Below are 23587 nucleotides of genomic sequence, written 5' to 3' on the forward strand. Positions count from 1 at the left end.
ATGTTGTGTATCTGTTGTGTGTTTACGAGACATGCTTTGTTCATATTGATGCTTTGTTTAAATTTCTGCAGTCAGTAATAATATAAATGCTTGGCATAACGAAATAAAAACGCACAATTGAAACTGTTAAGAACTAAGACCTTACGCTTTCATGATGAGTGTGTGGAAATATGTGTCATACTGAATGAGAATGTAAGTTTCAGCGACCCACAAAAGGCTAGGCTGAAGGCACATTATTATTTGTTGATTTCATTGCCCATCTTTAAACTTATTTTACAGGAGCACCATTTGATGAGGTGTGAAGGTATCCACTTCCATGTTTTATTTCTAGCCATAGGGTGAACTATAACGTTCCAATATTTTTATTTCACGCTACACCACTGGTGGTGTGTGAAAATATGTGTCATACTGAATGAGAATGTAAGTTTCAGCGACCCACAAAAGGCTAGGCTGAAGGCACATTATTATTTGTTGATTTCATTGCCCATCTTTAAACTTATTTTACAGGAGCACCATTTGATGAGGTGTGAAGGTATCCACTTCCATGTTTTATTTCTAGCCATAGGGTGAACTATAACGTTCCAATATTTTTATTTCACGCTACACCACTGGTGGGAGGCCAAGAAAGAGAAAGTAATGTAGGAGGAAAATATGAACTGGAACAAAGGAATGAAGGGAGAAGGCAGTATAGATTATGAGATGGAGAGTCAAAAGGAATTTTTTCAACCATTCAAAACATTCAACTACTCCTGCTGGGTTTAAACCTGTGACCTTGGGAACTAGAGGTCTATACTCTACCACTGATCCACAAAGGTAGCCACTGACATATTGAGAAATAGATTTCTTGCTAATTTGACAATGCTGTATCTAAAAATCAGTGAAGAACAGGAACAGACTATGATCTTCCATTAAAAATTTGGACTGTTGAACAGCAAGAAAAAAGTTTGCAACCGTTTGCACTCTGATCAGCCACTGACAGTCAAAAAGCAATGGTACCATTGTGTGTGTGTGTGTGTGTGTGTGTGTGTGTGTGTGTGTGTGTGTGTGTGTCCATAAAAGGAAAGCTACGTATAGACAGTATTATAATCTTTCAGCTATATGTAGCAATGACAGGTTATGTGAACAATATCGAAGTATGATCTTGAGACTTGTGGTCAGTAGAGGGTTGTAACTTTTCCTTCAATATTGTGGACAGACTGTGACATCCACTCAAGGAAGGTTTAAGAGAGGAAATAATATTCCAAGATTACAGCATGAATATCTATTTATTGAAAATAATGATAATGGCTTTATGTTCCATCAGAAATTTTGTTCTATAGGAGTTATTTTACATGCCAATAGATCCACTGACATGAAGCTGATGTACAGTATTTGAACACCTTCAAATAACACTGGACTGAAACAAGATTAAACCTACAACCTTGGTCTCAGAAAGCCAGTCCTCTAACCTCTGAGCCAGTCAGATCACCATCCGATTATATTACTGCCGATAAACATTTTTTATATTGATTTGATGTGATAGTGTTGTCTTAAGAGTGTGTGTGTGTAAATTTATACCAATTTATTGAAAAAGAACTGAAAGAAATACAATCATTTTTGGAAGTCTAAATCATAATAGAAAAAGACAGTCAGTACGGGATAGGGATGCTATTTGAGACTATTTGAGAAAATAGTCTGGTATTAATAATGATCTCTAATAGCCTGCTTCCTTATTCATGCTGTTGAGATACTCAATGAAACCCATGAAACATCTGTTTCTGGCCCTCCAGATGTTGTTATTGTCCTTATATTTCTGGGAATTTGTAATTAGAATTAAAGTGTATTTAATTCCATTCTTAAAAAAATTCTGTAACAGAGTAAACAGAAACCAAACTTACCTCTTCTTTTAGCTTGTCCATAAGCCTTCTTCTGTCAGCCCTCAGTTGATCAACCTCTTCTGCCTGTCGAGCAGTCCGGATACCAGACACCTCCAACAAAGCTAAATGAGCATCTTTTTCACTGATGGCTGCTTCCAAGGCTTCTTGCCTATTGAAAATGAAATATTAAGTGTATCAGACCATAAAATATGCAAATAAAATGAATTACAGTTCAGTATAAATTGAACTAGGTGATCTATGAAGGGAATTGACCAAATGTGGAAGATTGAAGTTGTATAACCCTTCAGAAGTTAAAATTTTATACGTAGTTATTGACGTGAGGTCCCACGGACCACTACCAGAAATATGGCTTAGAAAATGCCAAAGTATTAATTTGGATATATTAATGAGTATTCTAATAGAACACACATTACTGAATTGAAATACATAAAAATTAAACAGTTAATAGCATTATGAAAGCCCCAAAGGTTGACATAGCCATTTATACCACACAACGGAGAAACGACTATGCCGTCAGAGTGCTGCAGAAATGGATATCACTATTCTGAAAGTGGTGCGTAAGGAACAAGGTGAAAATTAATCCTGCCAAACCGCAGGCAATTGTTTTCACTAAGATTTAGCCGTCTTACTATTAACAATGTCCCCTTGTCTTGGTCTAACAATATTTACTTAGGTCTTACATTGGACCTGGGTTAATGTGGAAACTGAATATAGAACAGGCCTTACAGTGTGCTGCGGCAAGGGTGGTAGCCCTGAGACCTCTGCAATTTAATAGGCACATCTCTAAGTCTACAAAGAGAAACCTATATCTAGAATGTGTCAGGCCTATCCTCCTATATGGTTGTGAGGCCTGGTGCTATATTCTGAAATCACATATGCAAACCCTTCAACATTTCCAAAATAAAACCCTCCGTCATATGACTAATGCTCCAATTCTGAGGTCTAATAAAAAGATACAAACCAAACTTCGTATTCCGCTTATTAGAACTCAGATAAATAAAATAGTTAAGATGGCTAAAACTAGAATCCTCCTCAGTCATTCCACCAACCCTGGCATCCTACTCTTAAAACAGTCATAAGGACCAAGAAGCCAAATACCTGTTTCAAATATCACGGCCTTTGGCTAACTTACGACCTATTTTAACTGGTCACACCCCCATTTTTGGCCTTATTTGATTCTTTCTAACTAAACCTGTCAAAATTCAAAATTAATCCTCCCTGAAAAAGCCCGTTTCTTAAGAAGGAAGCTCTCTGCCTCTTTCAACTTCTTCTTCGTCTAAATTTACTCCGAACTGCTTATTTAATTTTTTTTAACAGAGTAGTGAAGAGGGGGTTTCTTTTCTGACATGGAGAAACATTTTTCTTCTTCACGACAGATCGTTTTTCCCCTGCCAGTGCACTGATGGAGATTTTTCCGACTCATCAGCTATGTCGCGGAAACAGATGAGTAGAGGGGCATAGTTTTTGTCCCGGGACTCTCATGTACTCGCTCTCAACAAAAAACAAAGAAAAATTACTTGTAAGGTTGCAGTTTCTGTGGCAAAAAGCAAGAGGCTCCTGAAATGTCTGAGTATTTGCAGTCTGTAATACACATTTACACAACTATATTCTAAACGTAGTGTTCACACAGCAGAGCATATTAAAACATGCTTAGAATAATTATCACACACAACAGAAAAAACTGAGTAACACGTTCTTTCATTTTTTAAAATCAAGGACCTCTTCTGAGATTTTTGTAACAAAAGAGTCTCTTTGTTTACAAAACATGGTTCCATCAGTCTCATTTTTGATGATACAGGATTATAATCCATATACCAAATCAGTGCAAATATCTGCACTTTAAACATAAAAGGAGAAGTAAACTCATGTCCTCGCCCCGAGATGGTGTAGTTCCTTTCTGGCACACTCCCAATAGAGATGAGCTGCATGTACCATTTTGACCATATGTCAGCCCTCCTGCCATTTCTAAATCTATGGCAAAACTGGGAGCTGAACCTGCACCTCTGAGGATGGCGGTTACTAGCGCTAACTATTACGCTATGGAAGAGGGCATTTCACAAATGAAGAATTTAAAGAATTGCACTTAGTTACACAACTATGGATGTGAGGTCCCAGAGACCGAGCTATTACAAGAGTCACTTCCAGAAAACACTGATAGTTTTGATCGTGATGGGAACACAGAGAAGACTGGAAGTTAGGAAGCTAGACATAGAAAGAGATTTTTGAGACCAGTGATGCAAGTGAAGGTCGGAAAATTTGGGGCTAAATGGTCCCAGAGACCTCACGCCAGTAGTTCAGGGATAAGTCAGACAAAAGATTGGTGCTTCTACTGTATACCAAATTTAAGAATAGAGAGAAGCAGTGATTTATATGGAAGACATGTCCATGCTTTGTATAATTTTCTCCCTTGTTTCTTCCAGAGAAAATTGTTGTTGTTATTATGAACATGTCAACAGTGAACTATTTTTACAATAGATTATGGTATTTACAGGAATGGTAAGGTATACTCACAGTGTTCTTCATAATATTTTAATCCTTTTTGTTGTTTTGAGCCTTTGATTTAACAATATATATAAAATTATACCAGTGACAGTTTTGTAAATAATTACACTTTTGTTGATAAACATACCATAAATAATACCTATGTAATCATTTATGACATTCTTTACTTAAACTTATTTAGCACACAGCTTCAGGTTTTAAAATATACTGATGGATACCTTCAGAATTGTATTAGAAATAGTGTTAGATCAATAAATTAATAGTGACCATGTGTGTATTTGGTAGACAAATCTTTTTTTTTCTGTGAAAGTAAAAGAACAAAGTTTAAACTGTCAAGTGTAAGAGATAATCAAACAGTGCAGAAAACATTCTCAGCCAAAAATAATTTTCTTCTGTAAGCCATTATCAACAAATGGGGATTAAAACATTATCATGTCTTCAACATAGGCAGTGGCACTACAGTGGCTGCTGTGGATCATAACAATGTAGAGTAGATTCAGCAGTAAATAACTGGTTACATTCCACTGTAAGTGTACCCTAAGAAATTTTAATACAGATTTTTCATTTTTATGGCATTTACTTAGAGTAGTGTATTATCAAACCTATTTAATGTGCTTTTGAAGATTATAACTTTAATTTGTTTAATCATATTGTTATGATAAATAAAACTGGGAATACCTACTGATAAGGGATTTTTTTTTTCTTTTTTTTTTTTACAATTGGCTTTACGTCACACCGACACAGCTAAGTCTTATGTCGACAATAGTATAGGAAAGATCTAGGACTGGGAAAGAAGTGGTTTTAGCCTTAATTAATGTACAGCTCCAGCATTTGCTTGGTATGAAAATAGGTAACCACAGAAAACCGTCTTCAGGGCTGCCGACACTGGGGTACGAACCCACTATCTCCCAAATGCAAGCTCACAGCTGCGCGCCCCAAACCACATGGCTAACTCGCTTGGTGATAAGGTATTATTCTTCTAAAGAAGTATTCTATTGTTCACAGAGAAAGCAATATGAGAATGTAAAAAAAAACCTGATATACGAAAATGAAAAATGACATTAAATGTAAATTGGTAGTCTCTTTGATAAATATCACCACATTCTTCTCTCCCTCATTTATTTGAGAATGTAATCCTCAAGATGCATAGGAGGCCATCTGTTACTTACAGGTCTTGGAGGTGATGGAATTTCTAGTCTTTCCTCCTTTTGGTCAATTTCAGAAGGAAAAGGAGGTGTTTTACCATCTCCCTCAGTTGCAGATATTTCTTCTGGAACTCTTTGAAGGTTGGCATCAAATCCAAGTACATCGCTACTCTCAGGAGGGGCACTATGTCCAAAGTCATTCAAAGGAGCTAAGCGACGTGTGGAAACAGTTGCCTCCCCTACATCAGGAAGATGAACATGCACGTATTCAGCATTCCTATGAAGAAGAGTCACCTGTTCTGAGAAGCTCTATCATGCCTTTTCATGAAAACAGGTCCAGGGGTGAAAAGCCAGGAAGGAGCTGAAAGTCCATTTCTTGACCTGCGAGGATGACAAAACATGGGTTTGTAAGGAGTTGTGTTTGTTGCCGTACATAGCAGAGACCACAACAAACATAAAGATACGGGTAAGATAGATTTCCAATGAGTGATATTCAGATTGAGGGACTTCAAGGCTCACTCAACTGTCTTTTGTAATGTGCTATTATACCACTGGGGAGCCTCCGTGGCTCAGGTTGCAGCATGCCGGCCTCTCACCGCTGGGTTCTGTGGTTCAAATTCTGGTCACTCCATGTGAGATTTGTGCTGGACAAAGTGAAGGCAGGACAGGTTTTTCTCCGGGTACTTCTGTTTTCCCTGTCACCTTTCATTCCAGCAACACACTCCATTATCATTTCATTTCATTAATCATTGTCCCAGAGGAGTGCAACAGGCCCCGGCAGCTTGCACAGTTCCCATCCTCACCGCTAGATGGTGGATTCATTCATTCCATTCCTCACCTGGTCAAATGACTGGTAACAGGCCGTGGATTTATTATACCATTCCACCTACCCATTTTGACAGGACTGTAGTCAGTGGTTCTACTGAAGGCCACATCCAGAGAATTAAGAAATGCCTTCAATTACTGTAACATATTTACTTTACTCTTCTGTCAGAGTGTATATATGCTGAAGTCCTAAATAGTGCAAAGAGTTGTTTAAACTTTAATATAACAGTAGACAAAGGCATATCCTGGCAAGAAAAAGCTAAAGGAAATCTTCAATTTTCAGTGATGATAACTAGCAGGTATTGGTTCCGTGTGGTATAAGGTAGAAGACCTTTAAAGTCTATGTAGAGTTTTTCGAATAGAGAGGTTACCTTAATCAGCACTCCTTGATGACAGTGAAATTTGCATTTGACTGTGGCCCACAGGCTGCATGAGGCAGTCATATGATGTATTTTTTCCATAGTGTATGGGAGATTTTTGCTGCAAACTCAGTGATAAAGCTTGTTACTGCAGGATGACAAGGTCAGACATATACTTCAGTAAGCTTTTCAATTGGATTATAGACAGTATCACAAATTCTTTAAAAGCCATGGGCAGTGATGTTGTCTTTTCCAGGTCTGTATATATCATACTGAAAGCAGGATACCTCCATTTGCCACCACATAATATTCTTGTTTTTTTTTTTTTTTTTTTCTTTTCTTTCTTTAATTTTCCATGATGATGGTTATTAAACATAAATGAGACTGATCTATGATCTGTTATCAATCTGAAGTGTCTACCAATCAGATAGTGTCACCATTTTTAAAGTGTTTCTGCAATGGCTTGAGCTTCTTTTTCAACTGATAAATGTTTCAATTCTGAGCCTGACAGAACTCTAGAGAAGAAAGCAACAGGACGATCAAACTATGACAGAGAAGTGGCAACAGTGCTCTTTGACGCATCTGTTTCTACAGAGAAGGGAATTTCAGGATCAATACATGTAATGGCAGATTTCTCTATTTCAGTTTTCAGGTTTTCAATTCGACATTGGCCTACTTATTTAAGATAAGAAAGATCACAATTTGTGAAGATTTATTTGGTGCACAGCAAGTTTTAAAATCCTGATTTTACCATTAAGTGAACATTTTAAAGACAACAGTCATAGAATCTTTTTATTAATTGGAGCCGATAACCTAGATGTTAGGCCCCTTTAAACAACAAGCAAGTATTTAAGACTATGTATGTATTCAGCTGAGGATGGCCCATTCATAGAGCCAAAACTAGTGCTGTGTCTCAATATAAAATATAGTTGTATTTTAAAAGAATATTGTATTGATTAGGTGGAATAGCCCTTCCTTGAATTTTAAATAGAATGAAGGAATCATCAATACAGACAACATGAAATTGATATCCTATGAGAATCATCAATACAGACAACATGAAATTGATATCCTATGAGACACTACTGTGGTAATATGAGTTGCATTTATATTAAATATACTGTACTGTGCAGTATTTCTGATAATATTATGTAGTCCTCATGTAACCATTCTGTACAATGTATACATACTGGAATACAACATTATATCTCTTATGATAGTTTCTGAGATCTATTTTAGAAGACATTTCATTAATTCAGACTTTCACTACTTCGGACCAGGTCTCACCCCCATTAGTCCAAAATAGTGAGGGCTTACTGTTCTTCTCACCTTACGTTTTAATATACAGTACACTTTGCCAATAAACTAGCACAGCTCTATGCACAATTCTATTATGCTAGGAAAGTTACAAGCAACATTCTAAAATTCTAAAAGCATAGACATTGACCCTTTCATTGGCAAAACATTAATAAGCCTTTGTGTATAAACTAGCCACAAAATCTCTATGATAATGTGTTCTATACTTTCTGTAGAGAAATAGAGAATGCTTGGATTGCTGTATTCAAGTCCACACCTCTCTGCTGTGTTCATATTAATTGAAGGCAATGCCATTGTTGATGGTGATTCATCCATTGGATGGGGAAATTAAACTTTGAGCAGACCACTTGACCTTATTTGACAAGAGTAGACTATGAGCCACCATTAACTTTCACCACCTCCACCACCTCCTCCTCCTGTGTCTAGTGTAGCCAGTTGTACCTGATGCTTAGTAAAATTAACAATTCAATAGACAACAGGAATATTTTCCTGATGGATCGTCATATTGTAGAGACATGGAACAAGTATTGCCGACAAATTTTCAACAGGTTCTCTTCTATATTATAATGCCAATTTTAATTTAATTGTTATTAAACTCACAAAAATAAAGAATAATTGTGCAGCCACAAGAAAATATGGCATAACTGAATCCAATGTTTGGTGCTGGCGTGAAGACTGAGTGTGTCTAAAAATGCTTACTGTACAAGAAAGGCATTTACATGATTTCACAAAACACTTTTTAAGTCTGATTTGTTTTTATTTTATTTTTTAAAGGAAAAAGTGGGGGTCATCTTGTATTCAGGGTCATCTTGGATCTGGAGAAATACAATACTTTTCTCTATTTAAATTCATCTTTAGGTATACTGTAAAAGATTATCTTACTCACTTCATGTGAACCAGATCCTGGAGATGATCCCTGCGTTCAGTCAGAAGGTGAGTCAGCTTCTGTTCTAGTTCTCGCAAGCGTGTGAGCAGTGGTCGGCAAGTACTACACCGCAGAGCATGGGCTGTCTGCAGAGAGAGCAGGCGTTGTTCCAGTTTACCCACCTGAGGAGAAGCCAATTGCATTAAAATTACTGAAATATTTTAAAGAATGCTTTGATACTGAAATATTTAAGTGAATGATATGATGGAGGATATCATGAAAGCAAAATGTGGATGTACAAGAATGAAAACTTTCTGTATTTCATAATGCATGAGAAACGGTTTATTAAATAAGAAGCTCCTATCCTCGTATCGGATAGTGACTTTGAAGGAAATGAGGATGGGAAATATTTAACTCTGCCAATGCTGTGTCCAAATCCATAGTTTAAAAGAAGGATGCAAAGTTTTGCATGAATGAAAATGACTGAAATATATGCAAAGATATTTGACTGAACTACATATACTGTATTTAACAAAATATAGTCAACCTACTGTATAGAATAGTAAACAAGTTGCATAATTATGAGCAACTACAGGGAGACCTAGACAATGTGAGATGGACAGTGGACAATGGAAAACAGGATGAAAAGTCAGGCTGTAAGTTTCACCAAGAGGAAAAGTCCTCTCAGTTTTACGTAATTACTGTGTTGAGGAGGTGATACTACCTCATGGGGAACACTAAGTATCTAGGTATCTATTACCTTGACCATAATGGCCACCAATGGTCTGTATTGACTTAATTACTTCAGTTAATTATGTCTAGGTCCGCCTTGTCAATACAATTCAAAAATGTATTATATATCTAAACCAGGGCCTCTCAGGGTGCGTGCACCTGGTGAATGCACTGTGCATGGTGCAAAAGACGACTTTGATTGGTTGACCAGAGTGCAGAACCCCACTCCTCAATTTGGAGCAATAGTGCCGTCTCTCTCTCTCTTCTCACGCCTGTCTCGCTCACTCCGCCTGTCTCCCTCTTCCTCACTTGCTCCGTAGCGCTCCAAATTCGAGGCAAGTTGAGCCAAGTTGAGCCGAACTTAGCCAAGTAGCTCAGAGACGAAGCATTGGTCTGAGCTGAGCCAAGTGGGACCGATACACTGTGCACAGGAACCCTGCGCCGCAGTTTGCACATGTGAGATTTTGGGAGTTTGAGAGGCCCTGATCTAAACCATCAAATATGGTACATACACACACACAAGTACATGTTTCGAGAAATTTAAAATTCTCTTCTTCAGCTTATGGGTAGAATCATATCATTTTAGGACCTTATTTAACATTATTCTAATGTCATAACAGATTACAGATAAAATGACAATACAAAGTTCAAAAAGTTCAAACATGAAAATCTTTCATGTTATGTTCAGTCCGATTCGTTGGCTGAATGTTCAGCATACTGGCCTTCTGTTCAGAGGGTCCCGGGTTTGATTCCCGGTTAATTCCAATGGCCCGGTTCTGGGTGTTTGTGCTGTCCCCAACATCCCTGCAGCTCACACACCACACTTAACACTATCCTCCACCACAATAACACGCAGTTACTTACACATGGCAGATGCCGCCCACCCACATCGGAGGGTCTGCCTTACAAGGGCTGCACTCGGCTAGAAATAGCCACACTAAATAAAAATTATTAAAATGTTATGTCCAAATTCTATAAAGCATTTGCATGTGGTATGTTAAAATTGAGCTGGTTGACTTTGATGTAATGTACTGTATTTGGTGTGACATTATTTATGGTCTTTCATAGTCCCACTGCCCTTCTTGGGTCTCAAGTTGTTATGCATAGTGTTGACACTATCTGCTTATCCAATACAATATCTTAACAGAAAATAATTATATTATTTGTAGTCAAGCCTGCCAGGTTAAATTGGACTTTTTCATTTGTTTTAGATGCAGTCTGCCGATCGAGCTCATAGTTGCCCACACACTTGCAAGGCCTTGTACTTGTGTGTGTATATGTATTTGATGGTTTATATATATAATACATTTTTGAATTGTATTGACAAGGCAGACCTAGACATAATTAACTGAAGTATCCAGGTGTTATTATAAGGAATGATCTTCATTTGGGTAATCATATTAATGAGGTTTTGTGAAAGGTTACAGATCTCTTCAAAGGGTTATGACAGTATTTAGGAGTTGTAGTAAGGATGTAAAACCAAGGGCATATAAGTCTCTGGTATGAACCCAATTAGAGTATGATTCCAGTGTATGGGACCCACACCAGGGCTACTTGATATGAGAACTAGGGAAGATCCAAAGGAAAGCAGCATGATTTGTTCTGGGTGATTTGCAACAACAGAGTAGTATTACAAAAATGTTGTAAATTTTGGGCTGGGAAGACTTGGAAGTAAGGCGACGAGCTGCTCGACTGAATGGCAGTCAGTGGAAAGATGGTGTGGAATGACATTAGTAGGTGAATAAGATTGAGTAGAATTTTTAAAATTAGGAAAGATCATAATATGAAGTTGGAATTCAAGAGCACAAATTGGGGCAAATATTCATTTATAGGACAAGAAGTATGCAACTGGAATAAATTATCAAGGGAAATACTTGATTAATTTCCAGGTCTTTTGAAAATGTTAAAGAAAAAGCTAGGTAAACAAGTGATAGGGAATCTGACACCTGGATGGTAGCCCTAAATGCGGATCATTGATTGATTGATTGATTGATTGATTGATTGATTGATTGATTGATTGATTGATTGATTGATTGATTGATTGATTGATTGATTGATTGACAACTTGAACAAATGTGATTGAGAAAGCAGAGAGGTTAATACAACCTTCAACTTCTTCATTCTGTTTGACACAAGATATAAATTTATGGACAAGTAAGTACAAATCTGAAACTGTGTTTTAATAAATTTATCCGTTTTCTTTTCAGGTTTGTACTAATATTTTCATAAATTTATATCTCGTGTTCGATAGACTGAAAAACTAAAATAACTTGATGCAGCAAATGGAAAGTTTGAAGAATGGGAAATGTTAATTAGAGAGGAGGAAATCAAGACAATGGTGATGGCGAGATAAGGGAGAGAAAAGGAAATAGTCTTTAAAAAATAGAAACAAAGGTGTTCAAGTTGCAGAGAACTTCAAGTTCTAAGGAAGTGAAATGTCTTTATAAAGAGGTCCAGACTGGATAAGATGGATGCAGCTTGGGAGTACAGAATCTACTATGAAACAAAGATGTACAAATGAATGCTAAAAAATAGCATATAAAGCATATTACCTACCTAATATGCAATATCCAATCTGTATCAGGCTGAAGGAATATATGAGACATAGCTACCATTAAGCTTCCTGTAGTACAAATCTGTACAAAACTAAACATATTATCTTACTCAGTAAAATTCTTGCTTTCTGTTATCAAACTGATGAGAGATGAACAACTGAGAGTGAAAAACTATCACTAGGAATGACGACATCTTTAGTCTTCAGCTCCGTGTGTATAAATTGTCCAACAATGTACATGGTTGTGAAATGTCTAATAATGAGTGCTATCATGAATTCTATAGCAGTATGTATAGCCAAGGATTTGTATAGGTAATCTAAGACTTAAAGTAATGTTCTTTCCTAGCAGTTTCTTGGAGTGAGTGTACTGAAGAGGGATCCAAGAAAATTATGCTGAAGATTGCTGCTCTGTGAGTTGGGGCTGGAACATCAGATATTTAAATGTTGCAGGTCCAGGTCTACTAGAAAGATTAATTAATTTTGATTGTAGTTAATATCAAAATAGGATTGTTGTGAACTGACCTGTAGATTTATGAAGTAGTGGATTGTAAAGCAAACTATGACTTGTGAAGGAGTAGGCCTACCATAAGAACTCAAAGGAACACTGTTAAGGTTTTTGAGTAGATAATGACAAGCAGATTTATTCATACCAGTGTCTGCCTTACTTGCTAATTGTTTCTAGGTCACTCTGTAGCCATATTATTATGAAGTTTCACATCAGTAATGTAGAAGCCAGGCTATGTAGCAGAGCTCTTCTATCTACGACATCCAAATGTTCTAGTCATATCATATAATTTTAAATTTTGTACGAGAATGTTTGAGGTGGGAGATAGGGGAATGAAAAAATGTGAACCTAGCCAAAGGAAATGCACATCTGAGCACCTTAGAAGAGAATACACTGTCTAATGTGTAACAAGTACAAGTTCTGAAAGAAAAAAAATAGTATTTTTTTCCTGGCTATAGCCTTGGAATTGCTAATTAACATACAGGCTGACAGGAGAGATGAAATTTGACACACAGGGTGATCAGGGTAAGTTGTTATTGAACTGGTAACTACTGTTACCAACAACAAACATATCTAATTCAGACGTCAACGAGGGTGAAGCCATGGGAACTGACAGTCAATCAATATCATCAATATCATTTACTACTGATCTGCATTTAGGGCAGTCGCCCAGGTGGGCAGATTCCTTATCTGTTGTTTTCCTCGCCCTTTCTTAAATGATTGCTAAGAAATTGGAAATTTATTGAACATCTTCCTTGGTAAGTTATTCCAATCCCTAACTACCCTTCCTATAAATGAATATTTGCCCAAATTTGTCATGCTGAATTCCAACTTTACTTCATACTTTTAAAGATACCACTCAAACATATTCATCTACTAATATCATTCCATGCCATCTCTCCACTGACAGCTCAGAACATACCACTTAGTTGAGCAGCTTGCCTCCTTCCCCCCATGTCTTCTCAGCCCAAGCTTTACTACATTTTTGTTACGCTACTCTTTTGTCAGAAATCACCCAGAACAAATCAAGCTGCTCTTTTCTTTGGATTTTTTCCAGTTCTTGAACCAAGTAATCCTGGTGAGGGTCCCATACACTGGAACCATACTCTAGTTGAGGTCTTACCAGAGACTTATACGCCCTCTCCTTTACATCCTTACGTCCAGCTCCATGGCTAAATGGTAAGCGTGCTGGCCTTTGGTGATAGGGGACCCGAGCTTGATTCCCGGGAAGGTTGGGAATTTTAACCAACATTGGTTAATTCCTCTGGCATGGGGGCTGGATGTATGTGTTATCTTCATCATCATCATTTCGTCCTCATCACGACGCGCATGTCACCTACGGGCATCAAATCAAAAGACCTGCACCTGGCGAGCCAAGCAAGTCCTCGGACACTCCCGGCACTAAAAGCCATACGCCATTTCATTTACATCCTTACTACAACCCCTAAATATCCTCATAATCATGTGTAGAGATCTTTACCCTTTATTTACAATCCCATTTATGTGATTATCCCAATGAAGATCTTTCCTTATATTAACACCTAGGTACTTACAATGATCCCCATAAGGAACTTCCACCCCATCAATGCAGTGATTAAAACTGAGAGGACTTTTCCTATTTGTGAACTGTGTTGGTGTGACATTAAAAAAAAAAAAAAACAACAACATCTATTTCTGAAACTCACAACTTGACTTTTAACCCCATTTATCATCACACCATTCATTGTCTACTGTCCATCTCACAACATTATCAAGGACATTTTGCAGTTTCTCACAATCTTGTAACTTATTTATTACTCTATACAGAATAACATTATCTGCAAAAAGCCTTATCTCTGATTCCACTTTATATATTTATATGAGGATTGATCATTTATTTTGTGCAGCACAATGAAATATGTTTGTAAACTTCTATGAACTGGTCCAAAGTGATGATGTGCATGGAAATCGCAAGATCCAGATTGTTTCAAAAACACGATCAGACATCAAATAATAAACCAATGATCTAAGCCATGTCTGTTGAAGTGGCAGAGTGACTGATAATTAATTACTAGGGACTAAGGACTAAGCTATTGAATTAGAATGTTCATGGATATCAGTAGAAAGCAATAAGCAGTGATATCAAGGTGTTCTAATTTAATCTCTTCTATGATATGTTTATTACACAAGGAAATAATATGAAGTGACTCACCTTTTCCATGATTTGTTTTCTGCGAGCTTCCTCTTGGTGCAAGGCCATCTCCCTGTCTGCCGTTATTCTCACGCTCTCCCGTAATGCTTCCTCCAACTCCTCGATTCGGTCATCTTTCTGGCGAACAACTCCTACCAGTTCTTCCAACTCCATCAGATTGCTGTGTTCCTTCAGTGCCTCCTCAAGAGCATTCACTTCGTGTTCCAGTTCTGCTATCCTGTGACCACGTTTTTCTACTTCCTCCTTCAGTCCCTGCACTTCCCCAACTCTACCATGATCTATTAGTACATCTTCAAGCTCACGAACATCTTGTTCCAGCTCTGCAACCCTAGAGTCTTTCTTCTCAACCTCCTCACGTAATTCACGTACAACTTCTTCCGTTGTGTCTTCTTTAGCTTCCACAGCTTTGTCCTGCATTTCCACCTAGTAGGTTGTTCAGGTAGGGGGATTTGCATATTTAAAATGATCAAATAAAAATAATAGGAAATTAAATAATTATCTAAAATATAAACAAAAGTTTTAGGAATGAAAATAGATTCATGAGAACAAAATCAGGTGTTGTCTGTTTACTTCATGTAATTAAATTAAATATGTGCTCAAAAGATATGTTCATCTGACTTAATACGCAGGAATGCTTCTTTAAACTTAGATAACAAGTTTCTTCAAAGAATATTCTAAAGTTGTAATAAAATTTGTAAAGTGTATTAATAAGCTAAGTTCATCAAGAAAGCACTAGAAAAAACTTTTTAAGAAACCAGCAGGGCCAGCCTATAAGCATAGCCATAACATAAAATAACAAAGCATGCAATTATTAAAAATATGGAAAAAGTAAAGAAAAATAAAATTAAAAATTGGAGTAGAAGGTTAATGTGGTTATTGTGAAAAGGGTGAGTGAAAAGGTTAGAGAGAGAAAAGAGAAGAATACATGCAGTTAGAAAATGTTGAGATTAATTTAGTACAGTAGTGGTTCACATCAAATACAGTAGTTAGAGGATTGAGAAGGTGGTTAAGAACAAATTTGAATTATTTCATTTTCAACAATTATTTGTGTATATTGACTTTCTAAAGCTTTTCTATTCAGGTGGAGTTTTTTTTTTAATTTTGACAATTAATGATTAAGTGAAAACAAAGTATATATGTGTACCAGCAACACTCTTCTATGTTTGACAAACAAATCATCCATAATTCACCCTTCAGTGGTCATGTTATACCTTATAGAACCTACAGCATCCAAGCAGTTTGTTTGTTCTTTCATATGTTAACTATGGTTGTTGTTTACTAGAAATTATTTTCACTTGTTTAATGTTGCACTAACACATTGAAGGTTTTTAGCAACGGAGGCATGTGAAAGAGAGCTGGGATTGGGGAGATAGTGGCTGTGACCTTAATTAAAGAACAGCCCCAGCATTTGCCTGGTGTGGAAATGGAAAACCACAGAAAACCATCTTCAGGGCTGCCAATGGTGGGATTCAAACCCAATATCTCCTGAATGCAAACTCACAGCTGCACGACACTATCGCATGGCCAACTCACTCGGGGCTAGAAATTATAACTGTATATATTCAAAATTGTAATTATAAGTTTTGTTTATAACTATGATTGCTCTTTAATATGTTTATGTAATGACTGTATCCATGATTATAAATAATAAATTGTTGTTAAATTATATATTTGTGATTGAACCTTTCATATCTTTTTTTACTTACTTAGGACTTAGACTAAATACTGCATAAGGAAAAATATAACTGTTTAAAACATCATGTAATGTTTTATTAATAATTACAAATAATTTTGATTACATTTGTTCAAAGATGAAGAATCTCACAAATGCCTGATGAATAAATATTATTCATGCAAACTTTTTTTGTTAACAAAATAATTTTTGATCAATCTTAACAGTATGTAAATGATTAGTTTACCTGAATGTATTATAATTTAACCATCATCATGATGATCATCATCATAATTTCTGTTTATCCATCTCCAGCCAGGTTGGGACATTTATGGTGCTTCTCCACCTTGCCCTTTCTTTCCACCATTCTCCTTTTATAATTCTATTCCATTTCAGGTTCCTTCTTTTTACATTGGATTTGATCAAGTTTATCTCTCTTTCCCTCATGGAGCTAAACTAACTGCTGCATATCAGCAGAGGTTGGGAGTCATGCAAAATATCTGCAGGATATTTGAAAGTGCAGTGAGGATGTTCATTCTTTGAACAGCTCATATTTAGTCCATTGTCTTCTATCACTTTTAGTCATTTTTCAAATACCTTTGAAGCAATATCATGTTGTCGCTGATCAATGCCACATCATCAGCAAACAGTAATGTCTCAAGAAGTGTATCTTTGGTTTCTGATGTTAGGAAATTCAGGACAATGATCAAAAGGAAAAGGCTGAAAATACTGTCCTAGTGAACACCAACAATGCCAGGAAAAGGTTTTGATATACCTGCAGTTCATCTCACATGGGTGTTTGCATCCTTGTATATATCCTGGATCAATTTAAGATAACATTCTGGAACACCATGAGCTCTAATGCTGCCTAAATCAGATCTCTCTATACTCTATTGAATGCCTTCTCAAGAACAATGAAAACTGTCTGCAGGTTTATTTTTTGGCATCTTTGTATTTCTCCATCAGAATCTCCATGGCCTGAATTGCAATAGGATGGACTTTCTCGATACAAATCCATACTAGTTAGCATGTATCTTCACCTGAATGAACACCCACAGGTTTTGTGATCACTCATTCCCAAATCTTGAATGTGGCATGAGTTTAATCCCTCTCTTAGGGACACCAGGACTTCAACATCTGTGTGGGGGCTTGTGTTCTCATTGATCCTGAGGGCTGTGCCAGCTCAGGGTTATGCATGCTGGATTGGCTTTGGAAAAGGGCCAAACTAACAAGGTGTCCCTTGAGTTACCTGAGAGGTACCTGTGCTCTATTTTCTTATCTCTGACTGTCCAGCCAACCTTTCTGCCTTGGGCAGATTATTTTGTTTTCTGAATGAGTGTATGTGTGTGGAGGTTTCTTCCTCCACCAGTCACAAGTTTCAGGTCATGGCAAGGTGATGCATGGCTACTGGGAGAATAGTCGTTAGCAGCCTACCTCCAGATACCAGGTGCCCTCTGGAGTATGTAGCCTCATCTTGGTGCACAGGGCTCTGCCAAAGGTTGAATATTTATTCCACTAACTACTCGTGAGACCAAAAATGGAACCCTCTCTTTCTTTACCAAGGGTAGCACCCTCAAAACAGCGTCAAACAAAGCTAAGAAATGAAAGATGTATACTGCAGAACTTATTGACCATGAAAGTAATGAACATCTTCCTTGATTCCTAGTTGCCTCCAGGGTCATTGTTAAGAGTTTCTTAGACAAGAGTCCTTTCTTGATTAGTAATGCAGTCGAGGGAATTGTTGGAGGAGAGGTTAATGACATGCATAAGCTGTGTGATGGATCCAAACTGATCAAGATATCGATAACTGAGCAGTCTAGATGGCTACTGAAGTCTAAGGAATGTGGCAGTTAATACTGAGAAGCACAAAACTCTGAATTCCTGCAAAGGAGTAATCTTGCACAGAGATGTGATTAAAGCTTCTGATGGTGACATGATCAGAAACCTAGCTTGTCAGGGTGTCTCCGACGTGCAGAGGTTAAAGTGGCATGTTGGTGATAAGCTGCTCAATATGGGTGCTTACATCCTGATATTTGAAGCCCAGACCCTGCCCGAACATATCAAGGTTTCAATGTACCATCTGACGGTATGCCCATACGTTCCAGCTCCAATGAGGTGTTACAACTGCTAGAAACTTGGCCACACCTCATTGCAATATCAACGCCCACAGAGCTGTAAGATGTGTGGGGAAAGATGAGCATGCTGGTGTTGACTGCACTTGTGTGCACCAGCTATGTTCGGCTGGGAAGTCTTCTCCCACCAGGGCAGTGGGAAAGACTTCCTACCAATGCCCAGAAAAAAAGGAGGAGAAGGAGAAGCCCCAGCAATCCCCTAAAAAATTGGAGAAAGAGCCATCTCCAACCCAACTGGGGATTATCACATCCCTGCAAATGACTGGCAAACCATCTGCCAGCTCTCCTCCAAACAATACAGAAATGGTGGGCAAGAGCGAGAGGCCGTGATGCCCTCTTAATCGATCCGTTTCTGGGGGAATGTAGTTGTCTGAGGAAGAAGGCCTGAGGAGCCGATCAGACGGCTCATAATCTGCGGAGTGCTCAGTTACCAGGTCACCCTCTACTGAGGAGATGATGGAGGCTGAACCACTCATTATCATGGAAGGTGATGATGATAATTACGGCAGTAATTGGCAGACAGATGAATGAAAGAAGGACAAGAAATTGTTCTAATTTCATTGTTCATCCACAAAATGGCACTATTCCAATGGAACTGTAATAGTTATACATGTCACTTAGCTAAGTTAATCAATTGATATCCATCAGTGCGGCCAACATAGTCTGTCTACAAAAATCTTGCTTGAGACCTGGACTTGACACAACTATGAGAGGGTTTCACCTCTACTCTAAAGACCGAGTAGGTCTTGATGGCATGGCAAATGGGGCAGTTAGTACCCTAGTCTGTTCTGACATCGTCAGTGAAGAAGTGCCGCTACTAACTCAGCTTGATGCTGTCACAGTTCGTGCTCCGTTGCCTGTGTGCAAAGGGTACTTTCCATCAGACTACAATCTTAACTTGCATAAACTCCAAGACTTGATCACTCTGTTACCTCCTCCCTTCCTCTTGCTTGGAGATGTGAACACCCGTAACACCCTCAGGGGTTCTCTATTATCCTGTACGAGGGGAGTCTTGTTGAGCGACTGATCAACCAGTTCGAGCTTTGTGTGCTAAACCACAGGGGAACCGACTCACTTCAGTAGCACATACACCACATTCTCCCACCTGGATGTCACCGTGTGCAGCCGCGCACTAGTTCCCCTGTTACAGTGGCAAGTAGGCCTACACGATGATCTCTGTGATAGTGACCATTTCCCGATACTTCTCATGCTCTTGAATCAAAGACAGTCTGAAATACCGAAGCGCTGGTTACTTCGGCGGGCAAATTGGCCACAATTTACAGAATGTGCATTGACAGCCGAGGAAGTGCTGGGGTCTGTGGACGAACACGATTATGCCATTACAAATGGTATTATGACAGCTACTGAGGAGGCAACACCTTCCTTGTCTGAAATCCCTCACCAGAAACAAGTCCATTGGTGGACTGACAAAATTGCAGCAGCCTAAGTGACACCGGTAGGCTTTTAAGCATTATTGTCAGAATCTTATTATGACCAACCATATTGCATTCAAGCGCCTCCACAATAAAGTCCGCCGGGCTGAGTGGCTCAGACGGTTAAGGCGCTGGCCTTCTAACCCCAACTTGGCAGGTTCGATCCTGGCTCAGTCCGGTGGTATTTGAAGGTGCTCAAATACGACAGCCCCGTGTCGGTAGATTTACTGGCACGTAAAAGAACTCCTGTGGGACTAAATTCCGGCACCTCGGCGTCTCCGAAGACCTTAAAAAGTAGTTAGTGGGACGTAAAACAAATAACATTATTATTATTATTTATTACAATAAAGTCCATTTCATGATTCAAGAAAGTAAGAAAGCTACTTGAAAAAAGTACGTGTCATACATGACAGCACATGCTCCGTAATCTCAAGTGTGGACAAAACTCCGCCATATTGTCAGAGTACAGAACACTCCTTCAGTCCCCAGAATCTCCATTAATTGGGATATAGTTACCATTCCTTCAGTCATTGCAGATCACATTTCATCACATTTCACCATCTCTGGGAGATGTGATCCTGCATTTCTGCCTATCAAGCATGAGCAGAGGCTCATTGCCTGTCATTTGCTCTAGCGCTTCGCATCCCTATAACGTACATTTTACGGAGTGGGAATTGGGGAGTTCGCTCACACTATGCAGAGAGACGGCTCCTGGACCAGACAAAATCCACACTCAAATGATCAAACATTTGAGTGACCAATATCAACTTATTCAACACAATATGGAGTGAGAGAGTATTTCCATCTTAGTGGTGTGAGGGAGTTGTAATACCAGTTCCCAGCCAGGTAAAGATCCAAAGCTTGTGGATAGTTATGGCCAATATGCCTTACGAATGGCCTCTGTAAGCCATTTGAAAAGATGGTGAAACAGCGACATGTGTGGGCCATGGAAGAGAAGGGTCTCTTGACTAACTACCAGTGTGGTTTTCACTCTCATCGTTTTGCCACTGATCATCTGGTCAGACAGTGGAGCACTATTCATGAGGCCTTTCTTGGGAAGGAACAACTAGTCGCCATGTTTCTGACCTAGAAAAAGTTTATGACACTACCTGACAGTATATGATAATCTCCACACTACATAAGTGGAGATTTCAGGGCTATTTACCTATATTTATTGAGAACTTCATGTCCCTCCGACTCTTTCAAGTCAAAGTAGGGAATGCCTTTTCTCAGTATTATGTTCAAGAAAACGGAGTATCACAGGGATCTGTCCTGAGTGTCACACTGTTCGTAATCACCATCAATGGCATAACTGCTGCTGGGCCAACAGTCCTTCCATTGCTGTATGTAGATGATCTATCTCTACTTTACAGCTCCAGAAGGATGGGTTTTGCTGAGAGACAGTTACAGCAAGCTATTAACCAAATTGACAGATGGACTCTACAACATCATTTTTGATTCCCAGTGGCAAAAGCATCAGTTGTACACTTCTGTGAATGTTGGATTGTGCATCCTGAATCAGAGCTACACTTGCAAAACAGTGTCTTAACAGTGGTAGACACCTGCAGGTTCCTGGGTCTACATTTTGATAAGCAGCTAATGTGGCAGCCCCATATCCATCAGCTGAAAGTAGGCTGCATGAAGAGACTTAACAATGCTTTTCTCAGTGGCACTTCATGGGGGCTGACCATGCAGTGCTGCAATGTTTTTACATGGCTATGGTCCTTTCCCATATTGACTATGGTAGTGCAGCTTATGGTTCAGCATGAAATTCTATGTTTAACTTTTTAGATAATATTCACCATAGTGAAGTTAGGCTGGCTACCAGAGCTTTCTGTACTAGCCCATTCCCAGCCTACTTGCCGAATCGGGAGTTACACCTTTATGAATAAGACAGCAGTAGATACTCCACATGTACCCTGCCAAAATTTCTGAAATGTTGCAACATCTAGGCTATCAATGAATCTCTTTTTCTGGAAGTCCTCTAGTTAAGAATGAAAACTGCATAAAAATCCATCCAGTGGTCCTTGAGTTATAACCGCCCCCACACACACACACACGTGCGCACGCACGCACGCACGCATGCACGCACACACACACACACACACACACGTGCACACATGCACACACACCAGGGACTCTGAAAAGCAGTGGCAAAAGGGGCTCTGGTTAAGACGCAGTAGGTTGTTATGCTATTTAGGTTCCAAAATGGGTAAAAATAAATAAATGCAATATAAATTTTAATTTTCTAGCAGTTGTATAGTATTATTTGAAGTAATTTCACATACTGTACGAGTATATGAGTTGACTATGTTTGTAAGTACAGGAGAATTATAAGTAGAATTTTGTAAACAATATAAATTTATTAATGACAAGCTGTGTGTTTAATAGAAAAAATGTTAGTGTAAATTGTATAATACTGAATTCTAGTAAAATGTCTTCTTCTCTCGTTAATTTAAAATTTAGTGCTTGATAATAATTTTAGTGTACCATTTGCCAATAAAGTGATTTTGATTTTTGACACACACACACGCACACGCACGCACGCACACTCTCTCTCTCTCTCTCTCTCTCTCCAGCCATCTCCGTAATATACTGCCAGGTCTATGAAATGAAATTATTTAAGTTTTGGCGTATAGCCATATTTTATAAATTCACTGTGGGATGACAGATAGTAAATTGTAATATAATATGTATAAAGAAATACTTTTAATAAGATCCACCTTTGCAATACCTTTCAACAAATCTATTAATTAGTACGTGTTTTGGTCCAATTGGACCTCCATCAGCTCCTCAACTCTATTCAAACCTAAGGCTGTAAATGAAAAGTTATTCTTAAAATTTAGTTAACACCTAGATTATAAGAGTTTTCTGCAGAAAGAAAGCTATTTTTATGAACATATATGATACAAATGAATTATAATCATATATTTATTTTAATTTTCATATATAATGAATAAAAAGAAATTTGGAATTTTTGCTAATCATGAAAAGTAGCCACGCAGATAATATAAGAATACAGGAAGGCAAGTAAATGGAATGTGATAAGTAAGTTATATGGGAACCACTGCATTAGAACATGAGTAACTACTGTAATTTTGCAAGGGATAATGTGTTAGTAATGGCAGTTATAAAATTAGTGTTTAAATATTAAGAATTGTAAGACATTTTTAGAAATGACTTACAGGGAAAGGGAATTGTTAAACAAAATCAAAATAAACTTTCAACCTATTAAGTCGTGTTCTGTACATATAGTACATGTTGAGGAGATGTTAAGTACAGAACAAAATTGGCCAACCGGATACCAGTGGGATCCGAACCCATGATCTAATAGGTTGGATGTTTATTTCAATTGCAATGCGGTCATGGAAATTCAATATTCATGGAATTGTTAAGCACTATACCATCCATTTAGTACCACTTAATGCAGTTACTTTAAGTAATACCATAAAAGTTACAGTACGTTCTATTATAGAAT

At 38.0% G+C, this 23587-nt stretch overlaps 1 protein-coding gene across 1 annotated transcript in view; it reads right to left on the reverse strand.

Moving 5' to 3' along the window:
• LOC136871872 (trichohyalin) overlaps nucleotides 1–23587 on the reverse strand; it is a 371843-nt gene that overhangs the window by 17346 nt on the left and 330910 nt on the right. Inside the window, exons 16-18 of the mRNA XM_068227389.1 lie at nucleotides 14873–15295; nucleotides 8912–9072; nucleotides 1878–2025 (exon numbers count right to left, since the gene is read on the reverse strand). Coding sequence (XP_068083490.1) covers nucleotides 1878–2025; nucleotides 8912–9072; nucleotides 14873–15295 — 732 coding nt within the window. The remainder of the gene's footprint in view (nucleotides 1–1877; nucleotides 2026–8911; nucleotides 9073–14872; nucleotides 15296–23587) is intronic.

Source organism: Anabrus simplex, chromosome 4, assembly GCF_040414725.1.
Source record: "Anabrus simplex isolate iqAnaSimp1 chromosome 4, ASM4041472v1, whole genome shotgun sequence".
Taxonomy (NCBI): domain Eukaryota; kingdom Metazoa; phylum Arthropoda; class Insecta; order Orthoptera; family Tettigoniidae; genus Anabrus; species Anabrus simplex.